At 42.2% G+C, this 22,957-nt stretch overlaps 1 protein-coding gene across 3 annotated transcripts in view; it reads right to left on the bottom strand.

The window, feature by feature from the left end:
* The window catches only part of LOC125765250 (nitric oxide synthase), an 84,654-nt gene that overhangs the window by 47,049 nt on the left and 14,648 nt on the right, over positions 1-22,957 (bottom strand). For all 3 annotated transcript variants that reach the window (XM_049430175.1, XM_049430177.1, XM_049430178.1), the window contains exon 3: positions 3,740-4,726. In XM_049430175.1, the coding sequence (XP_049286132.1) occupies positions 3,740-4,447 (708 nt within the window). In that variant the 5' untranslated portion in view covers positions 4,448-4,726. The remainder of the gene's footprint in view (positions 1-3,739; positions 4,727-22,957) is intronic.

Below are 22,957 nucleotides of genomic sequence, written 5' to 3'. Positions count from 1 at the left end.
GCTTCAAGAACGATGGCTTTATTTTACTACAGCGTTTCAAACTTCAAAAAGATGCCCCGGTGACATATTTAGACAAGGATATTATACTTTTGAACGATGAGAAATATCTCCCAAGAAATACTAATATGAGTGCCCTTTATTTTTGGGAGAAAGGATAACGATACCTTTGAACGGAGATAGTAGTACTTCGCTGGAAGAGATATTGAATAGCTTTTACAAATTGACAATATCCTTAAATCAATGCTATTAGAGTTTCGAACCGTAGCAGGGACTTGAAACTCTTTGAACCGATGTCCGCTTTAATTAAATCCCATTCACTTTTAGCTATGCAAACCGTACCTTCCAAGAATTTATGTGGAATATTAGTCCAAGCATTCTGCTGGTGTTCTTCATGATGCGAATCGGTCGCAGAACCATTGGTTATTTCTGCCCAAAACATTAAGCTTTCGGAATGCCATTAAAGTGTAGCTATGAATAGCTTTATTAATATCCGTCTGATTGTGTTGAGCATGTTCCTGCACATTATTTTCAAACATTTATTTCTCCCTCAAGATAAGCATTAATAGCGCTTGGGTTTTTTTTTTCAAAATCGCTCCGTAAATTTTTCACAATTTTGAAACATTTTGCTTACGACATAAAATTAGCATTCATATCACATTACATCCACCGAGAAGATCGTGTAAGTGATCCCACACAAAGTCCAAACGCCGTGTCTGGTTTCCCACCTCCCCCACACACACGAACTGTCTTTTGCTGTCGGCAAACGGCAAAGAAACTGATTACGCCCGTTTATGACACGAGCCGGTTACGGTACGTTTCTTCCATCAACCATACAACGAAGCCGAACGTCGTTTGAAAGGTGGACACGTTTACACCGCAAGTGAAACGAGCAACGAATGCTGCTACGAGACCAGCTGTGTCAGTTGCCCTTTTTCACGAGAGTATCCCTGTTTGTCTTGTTTTTTTTGTTCCACCCGACGTATGTCACAAAAGGTGTGCTTAGGTGTTCTCCCTTTTTAACGGCGATCCTTAACATCAGGTGCGGCCCACGTCGACTTCCTTCGGCTCCACACGCTAACGATGGCGGTGCGCACTTGTGAATGGCGACAAGTACAGTCACTTACCATTCATTTGCGGTCCTTTTGGTATGGCCCTTTGGTAGTAGTGAAGGGGACAAAAACTTCAGCCTGCTGTCAGGGTAGTAAACCATCGGTAGCTTTAAACGAACCGCCAGAATAGCGTATTGTTGACGATATAAATTGAACCTGGGCCCTGGTGACTTTCTGCGCTACGGAAGCATCATTTTTATAGACGTCTTCACCTTAGCCGAGGTGCGTCGGTGTACGATGATTGTGCATAACTGTCTGTTCGTCAGGCTATTATTTACTTCGCTACATGTTACCACAATGTGAGTAGATAATGTCCAGGAAAATGGGAAATAATGTTGCCACAACATAAAATGATAAACAATCAAGAGTTAACCAGGACATTGTGGTGCGATGTAAACCGTTAAATCGATTTTTCCATTCACTCGAAAAGTGTTCCAAAAAAGAATATTTGTACATTTTCTGTACCAAAAACATAGAAAAATTTATCCAATTTCAGTAAAAGCACTAATATTCCTTTTTTTTGTCTTTTAATCGCCCAGAGAGCTTTTGTTACCAGCAATTTATTAGTGAAAACAGTTTTTCAAGATGCTATTCATTTGCCAACCTTCATTTCTCTTCCAATTACTCATCAAGAGAGCAAAAAAAAACCCGGGAAAAAGTCTACAGGGAGACAAACAAAACGAATCCTGCTGAGTGCATTCAGCGCGAATGAGTTTTCCCACGCTCCAATAGCTGACACGGCTGACCCACACGATCATAAAAAGTAATTAAAAAAGCGAGAAAAACACCTTAAAGCGGAAAACCCCGGAACATTACCACCGTCGTCATCATCATCGCCATCAGTCGAAATGGTTTTTCGTCGAAAACTTAAGATGTGAAGGCTCATGGGACGGAAATGGCTTTAAAAAAAAACCCCACCATTTCTGCTGCTGAACCAGAACTTCTGAGCATTGCCTGCTGAAGATGCTGTACCAAAAAGTGTCGCGAGGAAAAGTTTTCCCACGCGATGTGGACGAAAGTTAAAATGCAACTCATGTTATCTTGCGCACCCCGTTGCTTGTGTCGTCATCGTCGTTTTCTGCATTCATTGGACCCCTGGTAGCAGCACACTTTTCCTCATTAGGGAAGTAGAACTTAAACGAAGAACATCAAAAAAGAGCTGGATTGTGCATTTGGGAGTCTGCGGGGGTTTGCAAATGTTTTAAGTATAGTTTTTTTTGAACAGCTTCTCCACTAATCCCACCATTGAACCACGAATTAAAGTCATCAGGATGGAAACATTTATGACATGGATTTCAGCGAGCTGTAACCACCTGTTGGACGGATGAAACTAAAATATTTAAATTACGGATGACAGCTCACATGCTGTTGATTTAAAGGCGTCCAATGCTATTGTAAGATGCCTTCAGGAATTTAAGCACGACACAGAAATTCTGACTAACTCTGCGAAAAACTTTAAAACTCTTTCATCATGAGCACAGTACAACAGAAATACATTACATTCTGCTGGCCTCATCAACACTTCACCGACTGCTCACTCGTCCCTTGCTCGTGCCACAATTCCAACCATGCGTTAATGTGACCAACGTGGCATATTTGTGTCGGAAATGATTATCGCTACATTACCGGAAGGATGGCTAAGGACTTTTACGCTACTTGCACTACTTTTACCATCCCCAGGCACGATTGTTGCCTAGATGTGCTTGCCCGCAGATAAAGATAAGCAGTGGAATTCTCCACACCGTGTACGCCACCTCCACAGATCGATCGAAGCGAGACACTCTGAGTGGCTTCACTCTATCTTCGCTGGAAGAAGGATTTTCTCGACGTTGCGAAATGAAAGCACAACGAATAGATTATGTCTGTGTGTGTGGGGGGAACATAGCCCCTTGGAACGAAAGTAGTGGACAAAATAAGGCCAGAAAAGGGGTAAGAATGTCAACAGAATCGCTGCCAGAACAGCTGCCAGATCAGCGATAGTGAACACACCATCAACCGGCCATTCCCCGTGACTATCGCCGACCCGTGTTTGTCACCGTAAAAAAAAACTCATCCGAGCTCCATAATAAATTTTCATCAACAATACCACAATTGTTGCATACACAACGATACCGACTGGTACGATGATTTTGTTGGATAGAGCTAAAAGTTCCCAGTGGTGGAAACGTTGACATTGTGACCTGTTTACAAGCTGTCGGAATCTCGGAAGCAAAAGAGAAAACCAAAGTTCCGACGACACTGTTAGCATTGAATAGAGCGTATGCAAATCGTTAAATGAAAAAATATGCACAGTACGAGTGCAGAAATGGTAAACGTGTGTAATCAAAGGAAAGTAGTAATCCTTTGACGATGTGTCAAAGGCATTTGCTAAATCGCCCGAAGCGTGTACTGATGATCGAACAACTTAGTGCGCACAGTGTCGTAGAAATAACACGTATTAAAAGCATATAGATAAGATGCTGATAATTGTAATTTACCACAAAATTTACATTAACTGTTCACTTCTACTTATCCTAGTTCTAAAAGATACTAAGATAGATAAGTTGTACTAAAAGATGTACTAAGAAGAGTCTGTAGTAATAACCGTCGATATTTAATGCATATACATACAACTACCAATATTTACTTACATCGCTCGCCTTGCCATGCATCGTATCGTACGATTCCGCCTTCGTGACAATGCTCTTCAGCTTGATCGGTTTGACAACGGCCGGCATCTTGCCCATCCCATCGCCACCCTTGCCCGATGGGTCATGCAGATGCAACACCTCACCATCCGGTCCGAGCAGCGTATTGCGAATATCATGCGACGATTTCCGATGAATCCGAAGCGAAGCCGGTGACAGCTCCCGATAGTTGGTCCGTATATTTCCGCCACCGTCCGTTCCACCACCACCACCATGCTGCTGCACCGATATGCTGCAACGCTTCCGTGACACATCGTAGCCACGGACGCGTTCCTCACCGATGTGGTTCGCTTTGCTACTCTCACGCCCTTCAGCAACTTCACGCCGTTCGACCACTACCGTCGTGTCCGCCATCTTGCCACCAGCCAGTGGACCACCATTGTGACAGTTGTTGTTGTGGTTGGCATTGATGTTGCTGGTGTTGTTGTTGTTATTGTGCCCACTACTCCCACTGCCACCGTGATGATTGCAGTGCAAATTATTGTTAGTACAGCTGCCGTTGGGGGCACCGCCGGCAGCGCTGGCAACACTGCCATTGGCGGAGGACGATGGAGCAACCTGTTGCTGCTGTTTGCCGCTCGAGCCACCCTTGCTCATCAGCGACCCCATCTTAAGGTGCTCCAGCATCGAGTTAAGATGCTGGGACATCATTTTCCACACGAGCAGAACGCTTCAACAAGGGATGGGGTTCAAAACGGGGATGGAGTTGGTTTTCCCCTGGTTGGTGCTTGAAGTATGAAGGTAACGTCCAAATCCACTACAAAATCGGGAACACTACTGTTCGATCGATACTGACGGCTGTCGATTAGCACTCATGTCCAATTTTGTCGTCGACCTACAGCAGGTCCTTCATCAGTCCTCGGAAGGAAACTTCGGGCGTTCGCCGAGGGGGGTTGTAGTAATGAAATGTGGCCGTGCCGTATGCGGTACCTGAAATAATGAGAAATACATCGGATTAGTCAATGCGTGACATGCAGTTATAATTGTCGAACCGATTGAGGTCAATGATAGGGAGCGTTCGTGTGTAGCGAATCGGGCCTGCCAGTTACTATGTTGCATGAATAATGCATTCTAACTTACAGGTTGAATTTCAATTTCAATTTCCAATCCTGTACCACTTGACGAAGTGGTTTTGAAGTTATTGATATGCGCGAAATTACACCGATCGAGCCGATAGCTTATTGTCAATGAAATGTAAAATAAATCCTACCATATAAGAACCAAATTGAATTTCTGTCACCATTCCGGAGTTGTTTTTTTTTCATTACAAAAAAAAACAAAATCATTTTACTGTCAGCGCTTCATCAAAGAATTATTGTACATGTTAAGTACATGAATCACATAAAGGTCAATTAAACAAACCCTCCAGTGGAAAATACAACGATATCATCGACCGATTATTCCCCCAGCGCACATCGATCATATTTCGAACTCAACATGTTTGTGCACCGCAGAAAGCATAATTGTTTTTCTTTGATGTTTGATAAGTGCATAAAAGCGTACCGATAATGTAAATAAAAATCAAACAACCTGTGGGGCTGCTCTCCCAGCCGGCAAAACCATAGTCACATCCCATCAGGAGGTCAAATGTTGATATTGTGCATAAAAGCGTAATCGGTGTTGAAGCTGTTATGTTTTGGAATTACTCGGAATGGGGTGCGGTCACTGTGGGCAGGATGTATGTTCCCGGGGGAAAATTTAACGTTTTAATTCCCTGTGTCTGTCTGGACAAGGTGTATTTTAATTCCATTAAACACTTGTTGCATTTTAATGCCCGAGTGACAAAGTGGGATTTTCATTCTGTTAACATTTCTGTCATTTATTTTAAAGTTTATAAATCCTTCTTTAATACAATTAAAATTAAAAATGGTTTTGGTTATTTCTTGTTCCTTTCCTTTACATTCCTTTAGTAATTAATATGTCCATTACCTTCGTATAACAACGTTCATCAAGCAACAATGTAATAAAGTGAGATTAAATTTCCTTTATAATTTTACAACGTAAAGCACGAAATCAATCTTTTCGATGCCTTTGTCGGTGTCATAACCAGTACCAGCAATGCGCCTTTCCCGTCATCATCTTTTGTATCAGGATCGATTGAAGTTCGTGAATTGCCGAGCTTGTCGCTCCAACGGTGACGTACGACGAGTGCTGATAAAATGCGTCCATATCGTTCTACACCTGGTATACCATCAGCTTCAACATTCTAGCGTCAACTAAACTCAAAACCATCGCTTCTTTCAGAACTCTTTTGTGTTACGACAGCGTACTTCAACACAACGTACCCTTCATTATAACATGAAAAGAAGCATCTGCAGTTGACTTTACTGCATTGAAGCAAATTCGAGGTGGCCCCATTCCAAAACGCTCCCGCATTATGGAAGCTTACGATCACTATAACAAAAAATCAAGATTATCTCGAATAACATACCCTGCTTCAATAGCTAAGTGTCTTCATTTTTCTTCTCGTTTCCCTACATCTCTTTAGCCAGCCTCCACTGCAGTCAATTCCCGCGAACCATCCATCAAATGCCAATCAATTCACACTTGAAATAGATTATAAACGTTTCGATAAAAATTCACCCTCAATTAACGCCTCCCACGGCCACAAAATGTTGGCACGCGCTGCGATGCTTTAGCGCCCGGCTAGCTTATTTATAGAAACGCTCGAGAGTTGGGGAAATTTACTGACTTTTTCCACGAAAACCCATCATCAGGTGGTATTCAATTAATGAAGACCGTTACAACCACCACAGATTCCATTGCCTCGAGGGAAGCTTTGTGTGTTATGATGATTCTGATGGCTTACAGGTTCGTTATCAAATTAAAAAAAAATGTATCTAGAAGGGAAAGTGGGTAAATCAAGCCCGTGTACCGTGTAATTATCACGATACTATCATCATCAAGATGGCTATCGGGAAATGTCATTAAGCGTTTCCTATAGCACTTGATGATGGCGATCGTAAACGATAAAAATAATTCACTTTGGTTCATTTTATTAACACCATGAACAGTTACAAACAAAGCTCTAGTTTTATTAGTATCCCTTAAACTGTCAGGAGGAACTAGTAACGTTTTTATCTACGGTACACATTGCTCTTGTTATCCGAGGTAAAACGAACGGCACTGACAGCTCCTCGCGTTTACTACGTTGTCAACACAATCAACGCAAACATGTGTCTTCTAGTTGCATGGACAAAGCAAACATTACCAACATACCCTCCAGGTTGGGATACCACATCTTCATGGGAAACGAAAGTCTACAAACCATCTTGATGTCCGCTCCACATCACTCCCTACCAGCCCTCCTTCACGTAATCAAAGATCACCTCGCGGCAAGCTGCTTGTTTTGCAGCAGTTTGATCCACGTTTAATTCGCTCACTCACACCCCCCGAAACAGTAAAGCCCCGCATCTCAACCGAAGTTTGTAGTTCCGTCAACAATCGCATTGCTGCAGGGTGAAGCAACACGCGTCACCCGTCAGATTGGAATCCCGTTAATGATGGGGAAATATTTGAATTGTTATCAAGCGTTTAATGGGCGATCGAATTGAACGTGAAACCGCGGTTCATCTACCAACAGCTGCGTCAAAGCGTTTGACGGTAACCGACGCAAAGCGGGAAACCGATCCCGGTGTTCCGAAGGTTTGTCTTTGAAATCGCGACCATCATCAGTGTCATCCGTGTGGTGTGCACACCACTCTAAACGACCACCTTCTGACAAACAGAGGCGTACTTGTATCAAACTACCCAAATTAAAGTGGCAAAAAATTATACAAACATTATCGGATTCGGGTATTCGGGGCGGCCGTACGGGTGGGCTGAAAGGAATGAGTTTTTCATTACCAAGATTAAACAAACAATTGATGGTTTTTGGGTTTGTTTGAATTGAACCGGATATTGGGCCGAAGAAGAATCTCGCAGAAAGCGAGCACATGTTATGCTTGTTATCTTTTCTTGTTTGTATCGAACACAGTGTTGAGATTAGAAACGGTATTTGGAGGAGAATTAGATTTTTGTTGTGCTTGATAAAATATTTGTATAACACTACCAGAGGAGTCTGATGCGTTTGCTAACAATTTGCTTCAATTAGCTTAAAGAATTAATATCCTTAAATAATTTTGCAGTCTTATGGTATTAATATAAATTAATAATGGTAAGCACGGTAAAAATAGCAGCAAATATCAAAAATAGCCAGGCGGATAAAAGTGGTACTTCATTAACTTGAGAGCTCCGAAGCTGTACCTTGCCAAGCAAACACCAAAATCCGGTCACAAATCATGCTGTTTTCACTATAAATTATTACATTTAAAATAAAAGGAAAGATACTGCAGAAGACAAAAATCATCCTAACCCACTCAAACACACGAACAGAATAAAAGAGAAATTCCGTAACGAGACTAAAATGAAATTTTACAAAGACACACTAAATATGAAATTTAAAAAAATGACACTATACCCATGCTATAAACGCGAAATCAAAGCTTATCATGCCATACATGTACAAAAGATAGATCAAAGGTAATGTCCAGGTTCTTGTTCTAAACAGTTTTGCACTGCACTTTATAACTCATTCCTTTCTCTTGGAGCTCTCTTGAGCTATGAAAGGAACCAAACTAGTACATAAAATTCAGCTCATAAACTCTACGCGACTGAAAGACACCCGAAAAAAAGTCTGCTACAAGCTACATCCGCTAGAGAGCAGTTCTTTCAAAGGACACGAAAATGGTTCGCGCTATCGAAGAAACTCCTCGTTTCGATAACCACCGCATAAGCTGACCGAAATAATTCTCCTACGAAAGACACAACCCAGCCAATGCACTAAAGCTGTACCATTGTTACTTCGGTAGGTAATATTAATAAAAGTAAACCACGCAACGACTCATTTTTACGGTATGCCGGTATCTTTCCCGTTCCAAGCAGTGTCGTAACAGGATGATAACACGGTGATTTCGACCACCGCTTCCTTTGCTTTATATGATTATCAATTCATCTGAAATGTGGAACCGTCTTTTGAACGCTTTTGTCCTCTCGAGAGACAAGATGAAAGGCGAAATTCTTGGTCGACTGTAGATAGTCATCCATCTCGTTATTCTTCAGTATTTTTAGTATTTCTTTGTTATGATTTTATTGTTTCTAAAAATAACACTCAAAAGGAAAGCTTACTGAAGTTCTTCACAGTAAAATCGTATTTAAAAACATTAAAGCAGTTATTTTGGGACGCGATTTTTGAAGTTCTACTCAATTTGTATTGCAGAACCTTGAACTATAACAGACATTGAACGTGTTACCGCCTTAATCCGTACCGTCTCACTTACAAGACACCATCATTTTAAAGAACAGCCACTTCAAGGATTTTTCGATGCTTCCAGACAAGTTCTTATCCACATTCTATACAGCGCACTTGCTTCCAAAAAGGACCACAAAGAAGAAACTACCATAAATGCAACCATCACCGTACGAATGCATGACTGTCAGGGAAAATATTATGCTTCCGGACAGTTGCTCCCATTCTCTCTCTCTCTTTCTTTCGTAAAACCATGTCCGGAACGCAGCGCTTACCGCAACCGAAACCGAAAATTGCATGAATATGTCCTTGAATGTCGGGCACAATGTTCACGTGCCTTTACATCGTTCCAATATTGGTTGACCGGTAACTGGAACTGGTACAAAACGAGAAAGAAAAAGAACTCGGAACAAAGTTTTACTTTGCAGTTCCAGATTTGTTCATGGTCAGTGGGAGCTTTTTACTTTGCTAGGGGAAGCAAAGTCGTGCAGTCGTACCAGGTGTCTTTGCACATCAGTTTCTGTTACGTGTTTAAGCTTGAACGGTTTCCGGATGAGCTGGGATATTATGTGGGAATGGCCGCTTTTATCCTTCCAACAGACTAATGGGTTGTACGGATAGACTTAAAGATAGCTTAAAATCAATTATACTAACAAAAAAAGTTTACCATCACCTTGTAAGACTAGCGTATCTTAAAGATAGACCAGAAATTGATCTTCTCAACTTTAAGTTTGCAGAGAACTAAGCACATCCAGGGAGCTTACAAGTGTCATCTTTAGTAGTACAAGTTCTAGATATATCCTTGGACATCCTAGAAGTTCCACTACATCAGTTCTCGCTCCTCTAAGCAACGTCTCGTTATCGGCACACGTTATCCGATCGGCGTTAGAACAAGAAGTCTTCCAAGCTAACAACTTTCCGCCCACAACCCAACACAGACACTAGATTCCATCCGATTCAGCCATTGGTTAACCAATAATGCCCAATATTGTTGCAGTTGACAGTTTGACATCTATTCAAACACCCGGGAACGGTTTCACCACGGTACGAACCACACAGACCACAGTCCAAGAATTTCCATCAACGCCTAACTTTGGTCCGGATGTTCGGAAAACCAACGATTCAATACAAACGACCACAGGAAACTACGTCCCCACTCCCAACAGGGACGTATCGGACGGATACTCCTCTTGGGGAACAAATTCCAATGTCAGAATTGAGTGGAACGAGATGGCGACACCTTTTTTGGTTTTCCGGAACTTCCCTTCATGTGTGTGTGTGTGTGATGAATCATCCAGATCGTGTGCGTATTGTCAGTCTGCTAAGTCTACATCGGAAAGTCGGCGATGACTTCGTAACATCACTTGTTGATTTCCCACGCTCTAGGAAAAGAGCAGTAGGTGACGATTCGTGGTTAACCACAAACTACTACATCCCCACACACACACACACACACACACACACACACTCATCTAGTCCTGTGGTTCGGTTACGATAGAACATCATGTGGAGAATGTTCAATCAATGCTCGTGCAGGGTGTGCAGCTTCGTCTGTCAACAGTTGGATTCAACAGAGTGGTCGAACTTCAACACCTGCGATCGATTTGTAATCCAGCAGCGTGACACTTATGACCTCCGTGCAGGTTCTGTTGCAATCAATGTCCTACCACTTTTTCCACCCATTTATACTGACAACAGAACACCACTGCATATTTCATCACACAACGGTTACGGTGTTGTGGTGATGGGAACACCATTAACGTCCCCGTTGACCATTTGGCCGCAACCATTCGGAGTGGGTTGTACGAAACGTGGTCGATTGTCATTCAAAAACGGTTCCGGACCGAGCAAAAGTTCATTTATCATAACGTGTATGTACTACCACCTTCCAGGAGGCCTTTTTTCGATGTAGCAACGCGTAAAAATGATATCCTGTTCAATAAGCAGAATGTGCTGGAAGCGTGGTTGTATTTTTGGGAAACTTTTCTACAACTCTTTTTTTGTTTTTGGTTTACTACAAACGTACGTCTGTAAAGTTCAATTTTCGGCCATTTATCCAATTTACTACTGTTATGACATTTCCCTCGGTGGAGTTAGCTATCGTGGGTTCATTTTATTTAAACCTTTTTCTACCGACCGGTACCACACCATTCGGTAAAAAGGCAACAGTTTGCAGACCTTCACGATCATGCACAACATTGATAAAAGACAGCATTCCTAGTGACCTTAACACACGGGGAAAAAAATCCCACCCCATGGAAAAACGTGACCATTCTTCCGTCGAAAAGTTACTAACGACAGCAAAGCGAACAGACACAGGCCACGTTAGTCATCTGTCGATGTCTCCCCGCCATGGAGTTTAACCTAATTTTTCATCCTTCCACCATCGGATATTCATTCTGAGTTGCTTTTCAACTTTTTATTATTTTTGTTCACTTTCCAAACCCAACATGCCAATCTGTGTGAGAATCTTTTTTTTGAAGTTTTTTTTTAAATCTAGACCCCTTGGGGTACGTTCAACTGGTGAGTGTTTAAAGGATGCCAACTTCTTTTTTTTGGGCTTCTCTTTATCGTTTATGCTGTGAGTTGCCCGTTCATGGGTGGTACTCCCTTTTGGAACATATGTTTTTTTGCCTCTCTCTCGTTTTTTGACTCCCTTTGTATAACTTTTCCATATTTCTTTTTGGAATTCTCACTGATAGGATTATATATAGGTCGAACGATGTGTTCGGGTGTTGAAATGGAAAATTTAATATGTTGATTCGCTGTAAAGAATGTGCTTCGTCGTTGGTTGTAATGCATTCAACGAATTTAAAAGAATGTGTGCTTGTTACAAGAAATTGGCGTATAATAATCAAATAATTTAAATATAACGAAGAAATATTTTATAAAGCCAATCCCTTCTTGGATATAATTCTCTTTTTGTAAAATCTGTAATTCAAATAATGTCGTGATTTAAATCAAATAATCACCAAAAATATCACTTCATCTTTAATTAATGCATTTCCGTCCTTAATTAGCAATGGCTTTAATTAACCTCAAAATTGCTCTGACCCAAAAAAAATATCAACCCAACCGTATGAAACCGTCTTTCCACGAGAGTCCCGGAAAGTAAATGTGTAAGTGTAATGTAAAGCAAACTTTACATTGACTCAACCCAGCCTGTGATTTGCATTAGTAACTTTATCTTCTGTTTGATTTTTGCCCATTTCGCCTTTCACTCACTGCTCGGTGGAATCAATTTATCTTTCGCACGGTACGAAAATCGATCTAATCCTTACCACGGTCCGCTGGTTCGAACTGAGTTCGGGAAAGCAGGAATAAAAATTTGAAGGTCCAGGGATTGGAAGGTCATGCTTCAAAAAAAAATTCTCGCGAACCTTACCAATTGGGTGAAATTTTATTCGAAAATAAAAACAAACCTATAAAAGTATACACCACCGGTCGGCTGAGAGGTGGTTTCGGTACCATTTTACGAGGCCAATAAATTTCACTTAAACCGATTTGATTTGAACTGAACCGGAACAGACCGTACAAGGTATGTATTGCCAACGGGTCGGTGATTTGGCTTTCATTAACCAGACTTCCGTTGCGTATTGCAAGTGCAGGGTAGGGTTGGTGGTTTGGACGATGGCTTGAAGGAGGTTAGACGTCTATCACACTATCAATTTTATCGCTCAGTGTTTGCGGAAGCTTAACAATTTTATTGATAACAATCTGAAACCAATCAACGACGGTATACAAATTAATTGGAAAGAATCATTAGAAAGCGTGGAACCTTCTTTAAAGTTGCTTTTTTTTAATTTGCTTAAAAAACTCAGGATTTTTTTTCTTCAAAGAACGAGCAGACCGTTCAGTAACCAGGACATGAATGTGTTTAATTTGTCCTGCAACAAAACCGCATCTAAACAACGTCGAAAGTGTTGCATCAAATTTAAATGAAATCGCTAACAGGATCAAAGGAACCTCAACATTTTAAATACATGGAAACAACCGCAACCAAATCAATACTCGGTTTGTAAAATCGTAAAAGCTACGAAAGAAGTTACTCGTTCGAGGTAAAGCTTTAAATGTCAGGAAAAATTAAAACAATACCTACAGCTTCGTACTGGCTCAAAAACCATTTCAAAGTTCCATTACGCTGCTGAATAACAGTTGCCCGTACTAAATCATACACCACGATGCATGTCGATTGCATACACGCTGAGTGCAACGCATCTTACTCGAAGGGTTATAGGGAGAGAGAAGGACATAAGAGTTAAATGGTTGTTGGTGCTTTCACCCAACCTGCTAGATATCGTCCAACAACCACATACCAACACAACAGAACCAGACCCACAGGGCCGAAGGGTACCGGAAATTGTGAAGCGATTGGAAAACGATGTTTGTCAACATGTGAGATTTTTCGCCTTTTCATCCGGTCCTTTTCCACCTCGTGTAACACACTTTTGCGGAGCTTTTACACACTTGCAGTGACGCAAGTTCCAGGGAAGAGAGAGAAAAAAAAAGTTACCAATCGTTCGACATCCTCAAAAAGGAAACCACACCCGGTATCGGTAGCACTGGTATTGTTTCGGTATTTATAATGGTGTTTAAAGTTCCATTTTCTGCCCTGCTTTTGTTACCCAGGGGCAAGTCATCGGCAAATGTGTGATTTCTTCGCATCGGTAAAGGGAGCTTACGTATCACGGTTACTGAAAGTAAATGTCACATGAACCAAGCCTCTTTTTGGTGCAATAATATACGATGATAATGGCTTGAGGAATATGAGCACAAAATACCCAAGAAAAAATCCGAAGAATTTTTTCTGAAATTTATAAACAAGCAAAAGGTACGCACAAATAGCACAAATTATAATTAATATAATATGAAGGTAAAAAACTTGGAAGGTAAAAACCTTGGACGAAGTCATCAGTGCCATCAAACAGCTGAAACGTAACAAGTCAGCTGGCAGCGATGGGCTGGTGGCAGAGTTGTTCAAGATGGGCCCGGAGAGGCTTGCCGCGCTTATGCATCGGCTGATCGTAAGGATTTGGGACCAGGAAAAACTACCGGACGAGTGGAAGCTGGGTGTCATACACCCAGTGTACAAAAAGGGCGACAGACTGGACTGTGCTAACTTCCGAGCCATCACAGTCCTGAATGCTGCCTACAAGATCCTGTCCCGAATACTCTTCTGCAGACTTGCGCCCCTTGCCACAGATTTCGTCGGAAGCTACCAAGCTGGATTTGTTGGAGGCAAATCGACCACCGACCAAATCTTTACTCTACGGCAGATCCTCCAGAAGTGCCGAGAGCATCAGATCCCCACGCACCACCTGTTCATTGACTTTAAGGCGGCCTACGATACCATAGATCGGACCGAACTATGGAACACCATGCAGCAGTACGGATTCCCTGGGAAGCTGGTACGGCTGTTGAAGGCCACGATGGATGGGGTGCAGTGCAAGGTGAGAGTATCGAACATGCTGTCGGAATCGTTCGAATCTCACCGGGGTCTGAGGCAAGGGGACGGACTCTCCTGTTTGCTGTTTAACATCGCTCTGGAAGGTGTCATGCGAAGCGCGGGCTTCGACATCCGGGGCACGATTTTCACCCGTTCTCTCCAATTTCTCGGCTTCGCGGATGACATCGATATCATCGGACGGACATCTGCGGCGGTGTGCGACGCGTACACCCGACTGAAACGCGAGGCCGACAGAATTGGATTGAGGATCAATGCGACGAAGACAAAGTACCTGCTTGCCGGAGGCTCTGACCGTGATAGAGCCCGACTCGGGAGCAGAGTATCAGTTGACGGCGACGATCTCGAGGTGGTAGAGGAGTTCTGCTACCTTGGTACGATCGTAACTTCGGACAACAACATGAGCAGCGAAATCCGAAGGCGCATTGTTCAGGGAAATCGTGCCTACTACGGGCTCCACAAACTCCTGCGATCCAGAAGGCTCCAGCAACACACGAAATGCACGATATATCGCACACTGATACGTCCGGTAGTCCTCTACGGGTACGAGTCCTGGACTCTGCTAACGGAGGATGCCAATGCACTCGCTATTTTCGAACGGCGGGTGCTAAGGACTATCTTTGGCGGTGTGTGCGAGCAGGGCGTGTGGAGAAGGAGAATGAACCACGAGCTAGCTGAGCTGTTTGGCGGTGCAGACATCCTGACGGTGGTCAAAGCCGGAAGGATACGATGGCTGGGGCACGTGATGAGGATGCCGGACTCATGCCCCACCAGGAAGGTGCTCGTCAACGATCCGTTCGGCACGAGGCGGAGAGGAGCACAGCGAGCTCGTTGGCTGGATCAGGTGGAGTCAAACCTGTCGGAGATCGGATGCAGCCGTGGATGGAGGACTGCAGCACTGGACCGAGTTTCCTGGAAACGGATTGGCGACCAGGCCATGTCTACACGACGTGCTCGACCGTGAGCAGGCCAGACAAGAAGACAAGAAGGTAAAAAAAATTCTAGAAAAATATCATCAAAATTGTTTGACTATTATATCAATATACTACAAAAATTATTTTAATTCAAAAATTATATATTTTTTTTCTAATTGTAGAAGAAAATTAATTTTCGTTGTAAGCCGGAAAGTTTGCAATTTAATTTTCTAACGTTTCTTATAACACAAGAATGGCGGTAACCATTACCATAATGTCCTGAAGCTTTATCATGTCGCTGTGAATATATCATTGTAAACTTGCGATAAATATTATATGAACTATACTTCGTTCTGAGTCCATATCTTTGCATCCCAAACGAAGGCATAGTGTGAGTTGAACTATTCCAACATCTTGGACGATCTCCAACCACTCATGCCTATTATCTTCTATAGCTACATTCACGACTATCACTAAATAGTTTCCCATTCCAATTACGAGCAACGATGCGCGATGGTTGATTAGAACTGTTTTCCCACATACAAGTTCATTAAATCTTATCAACGCCTTGCTCATTCCATGGAAGGAAACAACTAAACCGAGCGATGCTCTGGAGAAACATTCCTTTAAAGCTCTTACTAACCCACAACTTCAAAGAAGCGCCAAGATTTCATAAATTCCACAAACTTTCCTCACAGCAGCACACAGGTTTAGCGCGGGTTAGGTAAACAATTTAAACACTGGTTTTACTTTACCAGAAGCACCGGTTGCGTTACGGTTGCGTTCGAACGGTCAGTGTAGATTCGCGGAAGTTCCTTCTGGCCATACCTTCGTTAAATCATGCAGTTCAAAATATTCTAACCCCACAGATTACCCCGGGTCCGGGTTGTCCAATGGTTCCGGTGCATTTGCAAAGTTTTTGCTCCCCTAATTAGCATGTCCTCGGGACTCAGTGGGGGAGCTGTAACAAGCAAGCAAAAAAAAAAAGAAAAGATCCCCGAACATCCTTGCTCAAACATCCTCGGAAGCATAAAAGGGTGTGAGAAAGTAAGGTAAAGTTTTCCGTGTGTAGGGACCCTTTACTTGTCTGATTTAATTTTCCTCCGGCGAAAGTGTAAAAATAAATTTTGAAAATTGTTTCCGTCTTGTAGTATCCGGAACAGAAGGAACAGTGCAAGATGATGTCCGAGTAGAGAACACCTCCAGACTTTGTCAATAATAGGTTTACAGTATTAAATGTAATCGCAATATAAACAGCATCCTTTTTAGGCAGCTTTAACGAGAAAGAGTTTGCCTAACATCGGGTAGTTTTTAAAAATAAACAAAAAAACAGAAAAACCCCAAACATTTGCCCAACAACAACAGTACGTGAGGAGTATAATATTTAATAAACAAATTTTTCCGCACCATCTTTTCTGTGTCCTCAGTTAGTTGGCTCCGTTCGCCTCAGAGAAGAATAACTTCGCTATGCTTTTTAGACCCTTCAAACATAATGCCTCCTACTAGCCCGTACGTCATGCTCGAATAGAGAAGGAAAGGTTAATCGGAAAGTAGCTGACAGAACAAACTTCCGGCCAGTTCCGTACACTCCACAAAAGTCCACAATGGCACCGAACGGGGAACAAAGTTGCACCCATATTCCCACGGCACATGCAGAGCTGGTCCGATTCAACACCACGTCAACAACCAAACAGGCAGTGTTGAAGAACCAGAGAGAAAAAAAAACAAGTATAGCAACACTAACTTTGAGGGATCATCTCCCCCGGTGGAGTACAACGGATGATTCGTTTGCTGTTCCGAAAGTGCCACGGGTAGGGTGAAAGGAATAAGGTTTTTTTTATCACCATGTTTACATGATTGCAGCCAAATAAGTTTTCCTTCCAAAGGGAACGATCCGATCCAAACGACAAACGATCCGAACGAAACGTTGGTAGGAGACGAAATTTGCTTCGCAGAATGATGTCCGGAAACAATTTGGAACAGTACGACATACGCGTGGCTTGCAGTTTCCCTCCCACTGGAAGTATGGAGAATAAAGGACCGAGAGATAGGAAAGAAAATAAAAAAACAAGAATTGGAAGATTTTCCAACACTCCGTGCGCGTGTCTCTTACTCTTTGTCTAGCATGCCACAAAGAATCGAAGTCTATCGAACGCCAATGGATAAGGATAATCGTATTATGAAAGATCCTCTCTTGTTGGTGGATTGCGTGGGTAACACGGACGAATACGGTGGTCTATGGGTAACAACAAAAAACCAAATCCGCACACAAACTTGCCCTATCGATTTATAGTACCCTCGAGAGACGTTTGGTCATCAATTGATGGTGAACTTTTTCGATGGTACTCGAGACGCACGGTAAACGTTACGCAGACAGGAAGTTAGTAAATTGCGTCGAGAGTCGTTCAGTGTTTGTCTAGCATACGGAACACTACGAATTCCTGAAGACTAACAAAACAGTCACAGGACAGAAGATCAATCTGCTGTTACAGTTCTTACGTTTCACCAATGTCTAGAATGTTCAATGACTTTGAATGTCCGTAAAAACATGGAAGTCATCACCATACTTTCACATGCCATACTCCTGTCCGAGTTCTGCAATGCACAGAGGCTGAGATTGCAAGTTAAGCACAAGTGGAGTGATTTTTCATCCAATTTCCATGATCATTTTCGCATCCGATGATGGTGTGATGATAGATGATGATATGCCACGATGCGGCTAATTTCTCATCGTTTTTCTTCCTTTTGCCGTAGGCGTTGCTGATGAAATCGTGCCGGTCCTACGATGACACCTCATCGATAAAATGAAGCATTCGTGGCGTTCTTTTATCCCAACCGAAACACATGCTATCGACAGTCGCCTTTAACCATCCACACGGAACCTCAAAACGAACCGACTCGTTTGCAATGATTTTCCTTTCACCGGAAATGCTTCGTTTTCCGTACCTTCACTGATAGAACGATAGCACAAGGGGACCTATTTGACGCCTACGCCTGCCACTTGTCAATTAATCGTCCTTTTATTTGTGGGGTAGGGGATCGTACTTCTCTTCAAGCTCGACAGATACTTGGGCGGTAGGAAATTGTGTAAAGGAACGATGATGAGGCCGATATGGTTGCAATTAATTGACTTCGGGCCCTTTTACCGTGTTGAAAGGTCCTATGATGATGCGGTGGCATCTGTCGGGCTGTACGCCATCTCGTGTGTGATAAATGTGATTCAATTAGCGTTGGAGGGGAACACATCCTAGACAGCAAACGAGTAGGAAAAAGGAATCATAACAAAACCCTCTACAAGCGTGTGTCGATGAAGGGACCCACATGCATAACATATTTGATATTTATTCGATTTGAGCATTTATGTAAGTGAATCTTTCTAATGGAGCATGCTTCATCACCATTCATGTACCGAATAGAAGAGCGGTTTTTGTAGATATACAGGATGAATGATTACTCAAATACCATCTCCATAACGTATATCAAATGCCGCTGGTTATGGCGAAATAATAAGAAAGCGGTATTTTTTTCCTTCCAAGAATGTTGTTTCATGCTAGAACATCATTTAGGATGTGTAGTATCATGTCTGGTAATTAATTTTGGATTGCTATTCAACATTCACAACACACATTAGCAGATTCTCTTTTGTTTGAAATTTTGCAAGACTTATTTTAATAAATTTCATCACGAATAATTTGGTAGTAAGGGCTTCACAAGATCATTTGATCTTCAACATTACACAGCGAAAGACGTTTTTAAATGCAGATTGCATACTTTATGGCTGATTATCAAACGACTGCAACGATATATTCATTTTTTTTTTGTTTGGTTATTTAATGGGCTCCTGTACTTGTCAACTTTTGTGGTCTCATCCTGTATTTGTCAACTTTTGTGGTCTCTAATGCTGTTGTTTGCAATAACAAAACATATTTATGCTGTCATAATTTCCAAGAACATATTAATCTAATACATCCAGATCAATCGAACTGAGCCTACCGTTCTGTTCCATCGAAACCTCATCACCTTCCGGTGACAAATCTTTAAAAATATTTATGAACGTGTCACCGATACCAATATGTAAGCATTCGATAGAGACTTTTCAATACATTCAAGGTTTACCATACGCTTTTACCAGATGTTGTGATGCTCTATTGCTACAAAAGGAACTGCTGGCACACGTATGCTTTAAGCTTCAATTCCCAGAAATCGAAAAACAAACCCAACCCTTTCGATTTTAGCACCCGCTTTCATCTGCAAACCATCGGAAAATCAATTCCACGTCAAATCCTTGTCAAATCACCGATTTCCGCTTCGATCTGTCAACCGTTGTCTTCAGCAACGGTGCCATCTTCGGTCTGTCAATATTGCTGTAATAAAATTCGGTATTTTTATTTCGCTCCCGTACACAAACCTCCTTTTTTTTAAGGGAATCATTTCTCTATCTCTCTCTCTCCGCTGCTTTAGGAGTCCCATTCGGTACGATATTTTTATTCTTACGATTGGTAAGTACTGGGTGTCTTTGTACGTGTGCCTTCTCACATCCGGTTACGCCTAGAGTTGGGAAGTTTATTTTCACGAGTATTTATTTTGCGGCATTCTCGCTTTCCACCCTGCGAAATCGCTGTATGACACAAGACAAACGATATCTCTCCATGCAATCTTTTAGGTAGGCGGAAAAGCCAATACCGAAGCATCGATGGTACTCGACCTCGGATAAACGGGCACGAGGGGTTCAATGTAAACTTCGAATTGCATACAACCGGGCGCTTTTTGTTCGTCGTCTCCTGTCTCCGGGTGGAATGGTGGAACTTCAACAACCATAAGCACCTTGTCGGAAGTGGCTTACGCCGGATGGGGAAATTAATACCGCGCGCTACAACCGGAACGATGAGTGTGGCACTGCACGAGCCGTAATCGAGCAACAAATGGCACACCGCCAATGCAACCTCAGCGTTATTGACAGTCAACAGAGACGGAAGTAGCAAAGCAAGCAAATCCTTTGCGGGAATCCTTTTTTTAAACACTTCTGTGAAACATTACGCAATGTTACGCAAGATCTTACTCCCGTTCGAAGACGATCGCTTGGCAGCAACTTTCCAATGGAAGGCGTTTAACATTTCTCTTCCAGGGCCACCACAAACCGCAATAATTTACAGCACCAATAGATTATGCAGCGCAGGTACTTACAGGCACCCTTTGCCACTAGTTAAAGGAGGCTTTGTTGCAAATCATAAGTGCAATTAATTGCAGAGCACTTGTACAGCCTCAACGCACAATGAGCGTAAAGATTGATCGTTACGATAGTGGATGATTAGGAGCAGCGAAATCAATTTCACAAAACCTCATTTGGCCTTAATTGAATCGACGAATCAATGGCATCCACTATTGACGCAAAAAGTCGTCAGCCATCTCCCTTCGGTGGGAAGTAGTCGCGAATTAGTGTCAAGCTACAGGTCACCGAAGAGCGTGATAAAATCAACGTGTATCGACTAATTATTTGTTGCCAAATGCGTTCTTCGTCCTGCGGCGGTGGATCGTAAGGCATAGTAATTATGCAACGAATAGAAGCGCACCAATCCGGTTTCGTGGTCTAGTGACAGCTGGAACCGGAAACCGTGTTGATAAATGTAATAATAATAGTATCGATAGTAACGAGTATCCGATCAGGTGCTGCAGTTACGTGACAAGGCGCATTGAAAATTTTATTCAAAATGACATCATAAAATAAAGGTAATTCAAATTGGAAATCAATTTTACACTTACAAACTAAATTTATGGACACATTTTCTAGATTATTAGTGTCATCAATAAATTAATTAAGCCACCAACAAACAAAATCATTTATTCACAACGAGAGAACAAGCGCGTAATAGCTATATTGATAATTTCGCCTCAAAGTATGCAATATGCATCACAAAGTTTTTCGCTTTGCTTGTTATAAAAGATCATTAAAAACATTTTAGTTTTACAACCCGTTTAGAGATACTGTGCTCTATTGAAACTTCAACACGGCTGCTCTATTTTCTTATAATCAAGGTACCTTGACTATAAACATATTTTGGGAAATAGCGATGAATTTATCATTAAAATTATGCTCCTGTAAGGTCATTACGGTTGACTTCCTTAAATTTCGCGTAAACTATGGCAAGCAGCTCCTCCCTCTAATTGCTACTTGCTAAAAATCGACAAACTTTATCACTACAAAACCACCTTCTTGCGAAACTAACGAAACAGCGGACCACAAATACCCGCATCGTCTAACCGATAAAGGATCCCCAAACAGGGACAGAAGTTGAACCTAATGTCTGCCACTCATTCATTATTCAAATCAAACCGCGGTTTGATCCAGCCAACAAGTTTCCACTAGCTTCGCTAGTCCACAAGGAGATTGAAGAAAACCGATACAACGAGCGAGATGTGAAGCACCTGCAAATCATGCCCCTTCGCGTCACATGTCTCACCGGGTTTGTTTGAGCTATGAGCTATCACCGGTATCATCGAAAATCTGATCATGATTATTCAGATGAATGCAAATTAGTTTCACGGTTGTTTGTAACGCACTTTATGGTTGGATCGGAATGCGAAACGGCTACGATTAGTTTAACCGAAGCGTTTCGGGAATTGCTATAGGAGTTTGACTTCGTGAGTAATTCATGCCAAAATGTGTTGTTGAGTTTTGTTTTTCTTTTGGTAGATTTGAAAAGAGCTTTAGCTAAACTAATTACCGCCAACTGTTATAGCTTATAACCCCCATACATTTCAACGTGTTACATGCATCAGTTCAAATTGAAACTGATCCTGTTGCAGGAGCATAAAATGCACCTTGACACAGTGCCACTGAAGTCTTCCCGAGTGTTTTGAGTGATAAAATGAGACTTCATTCACCGCTTCCAGCCAGCGAATACTTTTTTCCACAGCACACGAACTAAAAGCTCCCAAACCTGACACACATCAACGACTAACTCCGTTAGGGATATAAGCGTACCGGGGGACACCCATCCATCTCAATCGTGTACGCCTGGTCGGAAACGCTTTTCGATCAAATTAATTACAATTAATGGCAATTTGTTACAACCGTAGCGAAACGGATGCTGCCACTTCCTTTACAGCGCACAAAACGAAAACCTACCTCAATACCAATCACCTTGAGCAAGTCACATTTTGGGATGTAGCTACAGCTCATCAGGTCACATGGCAGTAACTTCGAGCTATAGAGTCAGATCATTAGCGGGTTACGATACAGCCACAAACTGAAGATGCACTTTGTGTGATTAGTCTTCTACCATCTATTCGGTAGAAGGATTCTGTGTGATGGAAGATTCTTACCAGCAGTAGCACCGATAAGCTATTTACCGGTGATTACCCACTCCAATCAGTGACATCATATAAGGAAGGTTTAAAACCTAAATCTGAGGGTAGAAAATTGTACCTGCCGGAAAAACGAGACAACGACCCAGCCGACCGTGGTACACCCTGGGATTGGTAAATATTCATGATCC

Source organism: Anopheles funestus, chromosome 2RL, assembly GCF_943734845.2.
Source record: "Anopheles funestus chromosome 2RL, idAnoFuneDA-416_04, whole genome shotgun sequence".
Lineage (NCBI taxonomy): Eukaryota > Metazoa > Arthropoda > Insecta > Diptera > Culicidae > Anopheles > Anopheles funestus.
The sequence above is the reverse complement of the archived record's forward strand: the minus strand, read 5'-3'. Positions and strand labels throughout refer to the sequence as shown.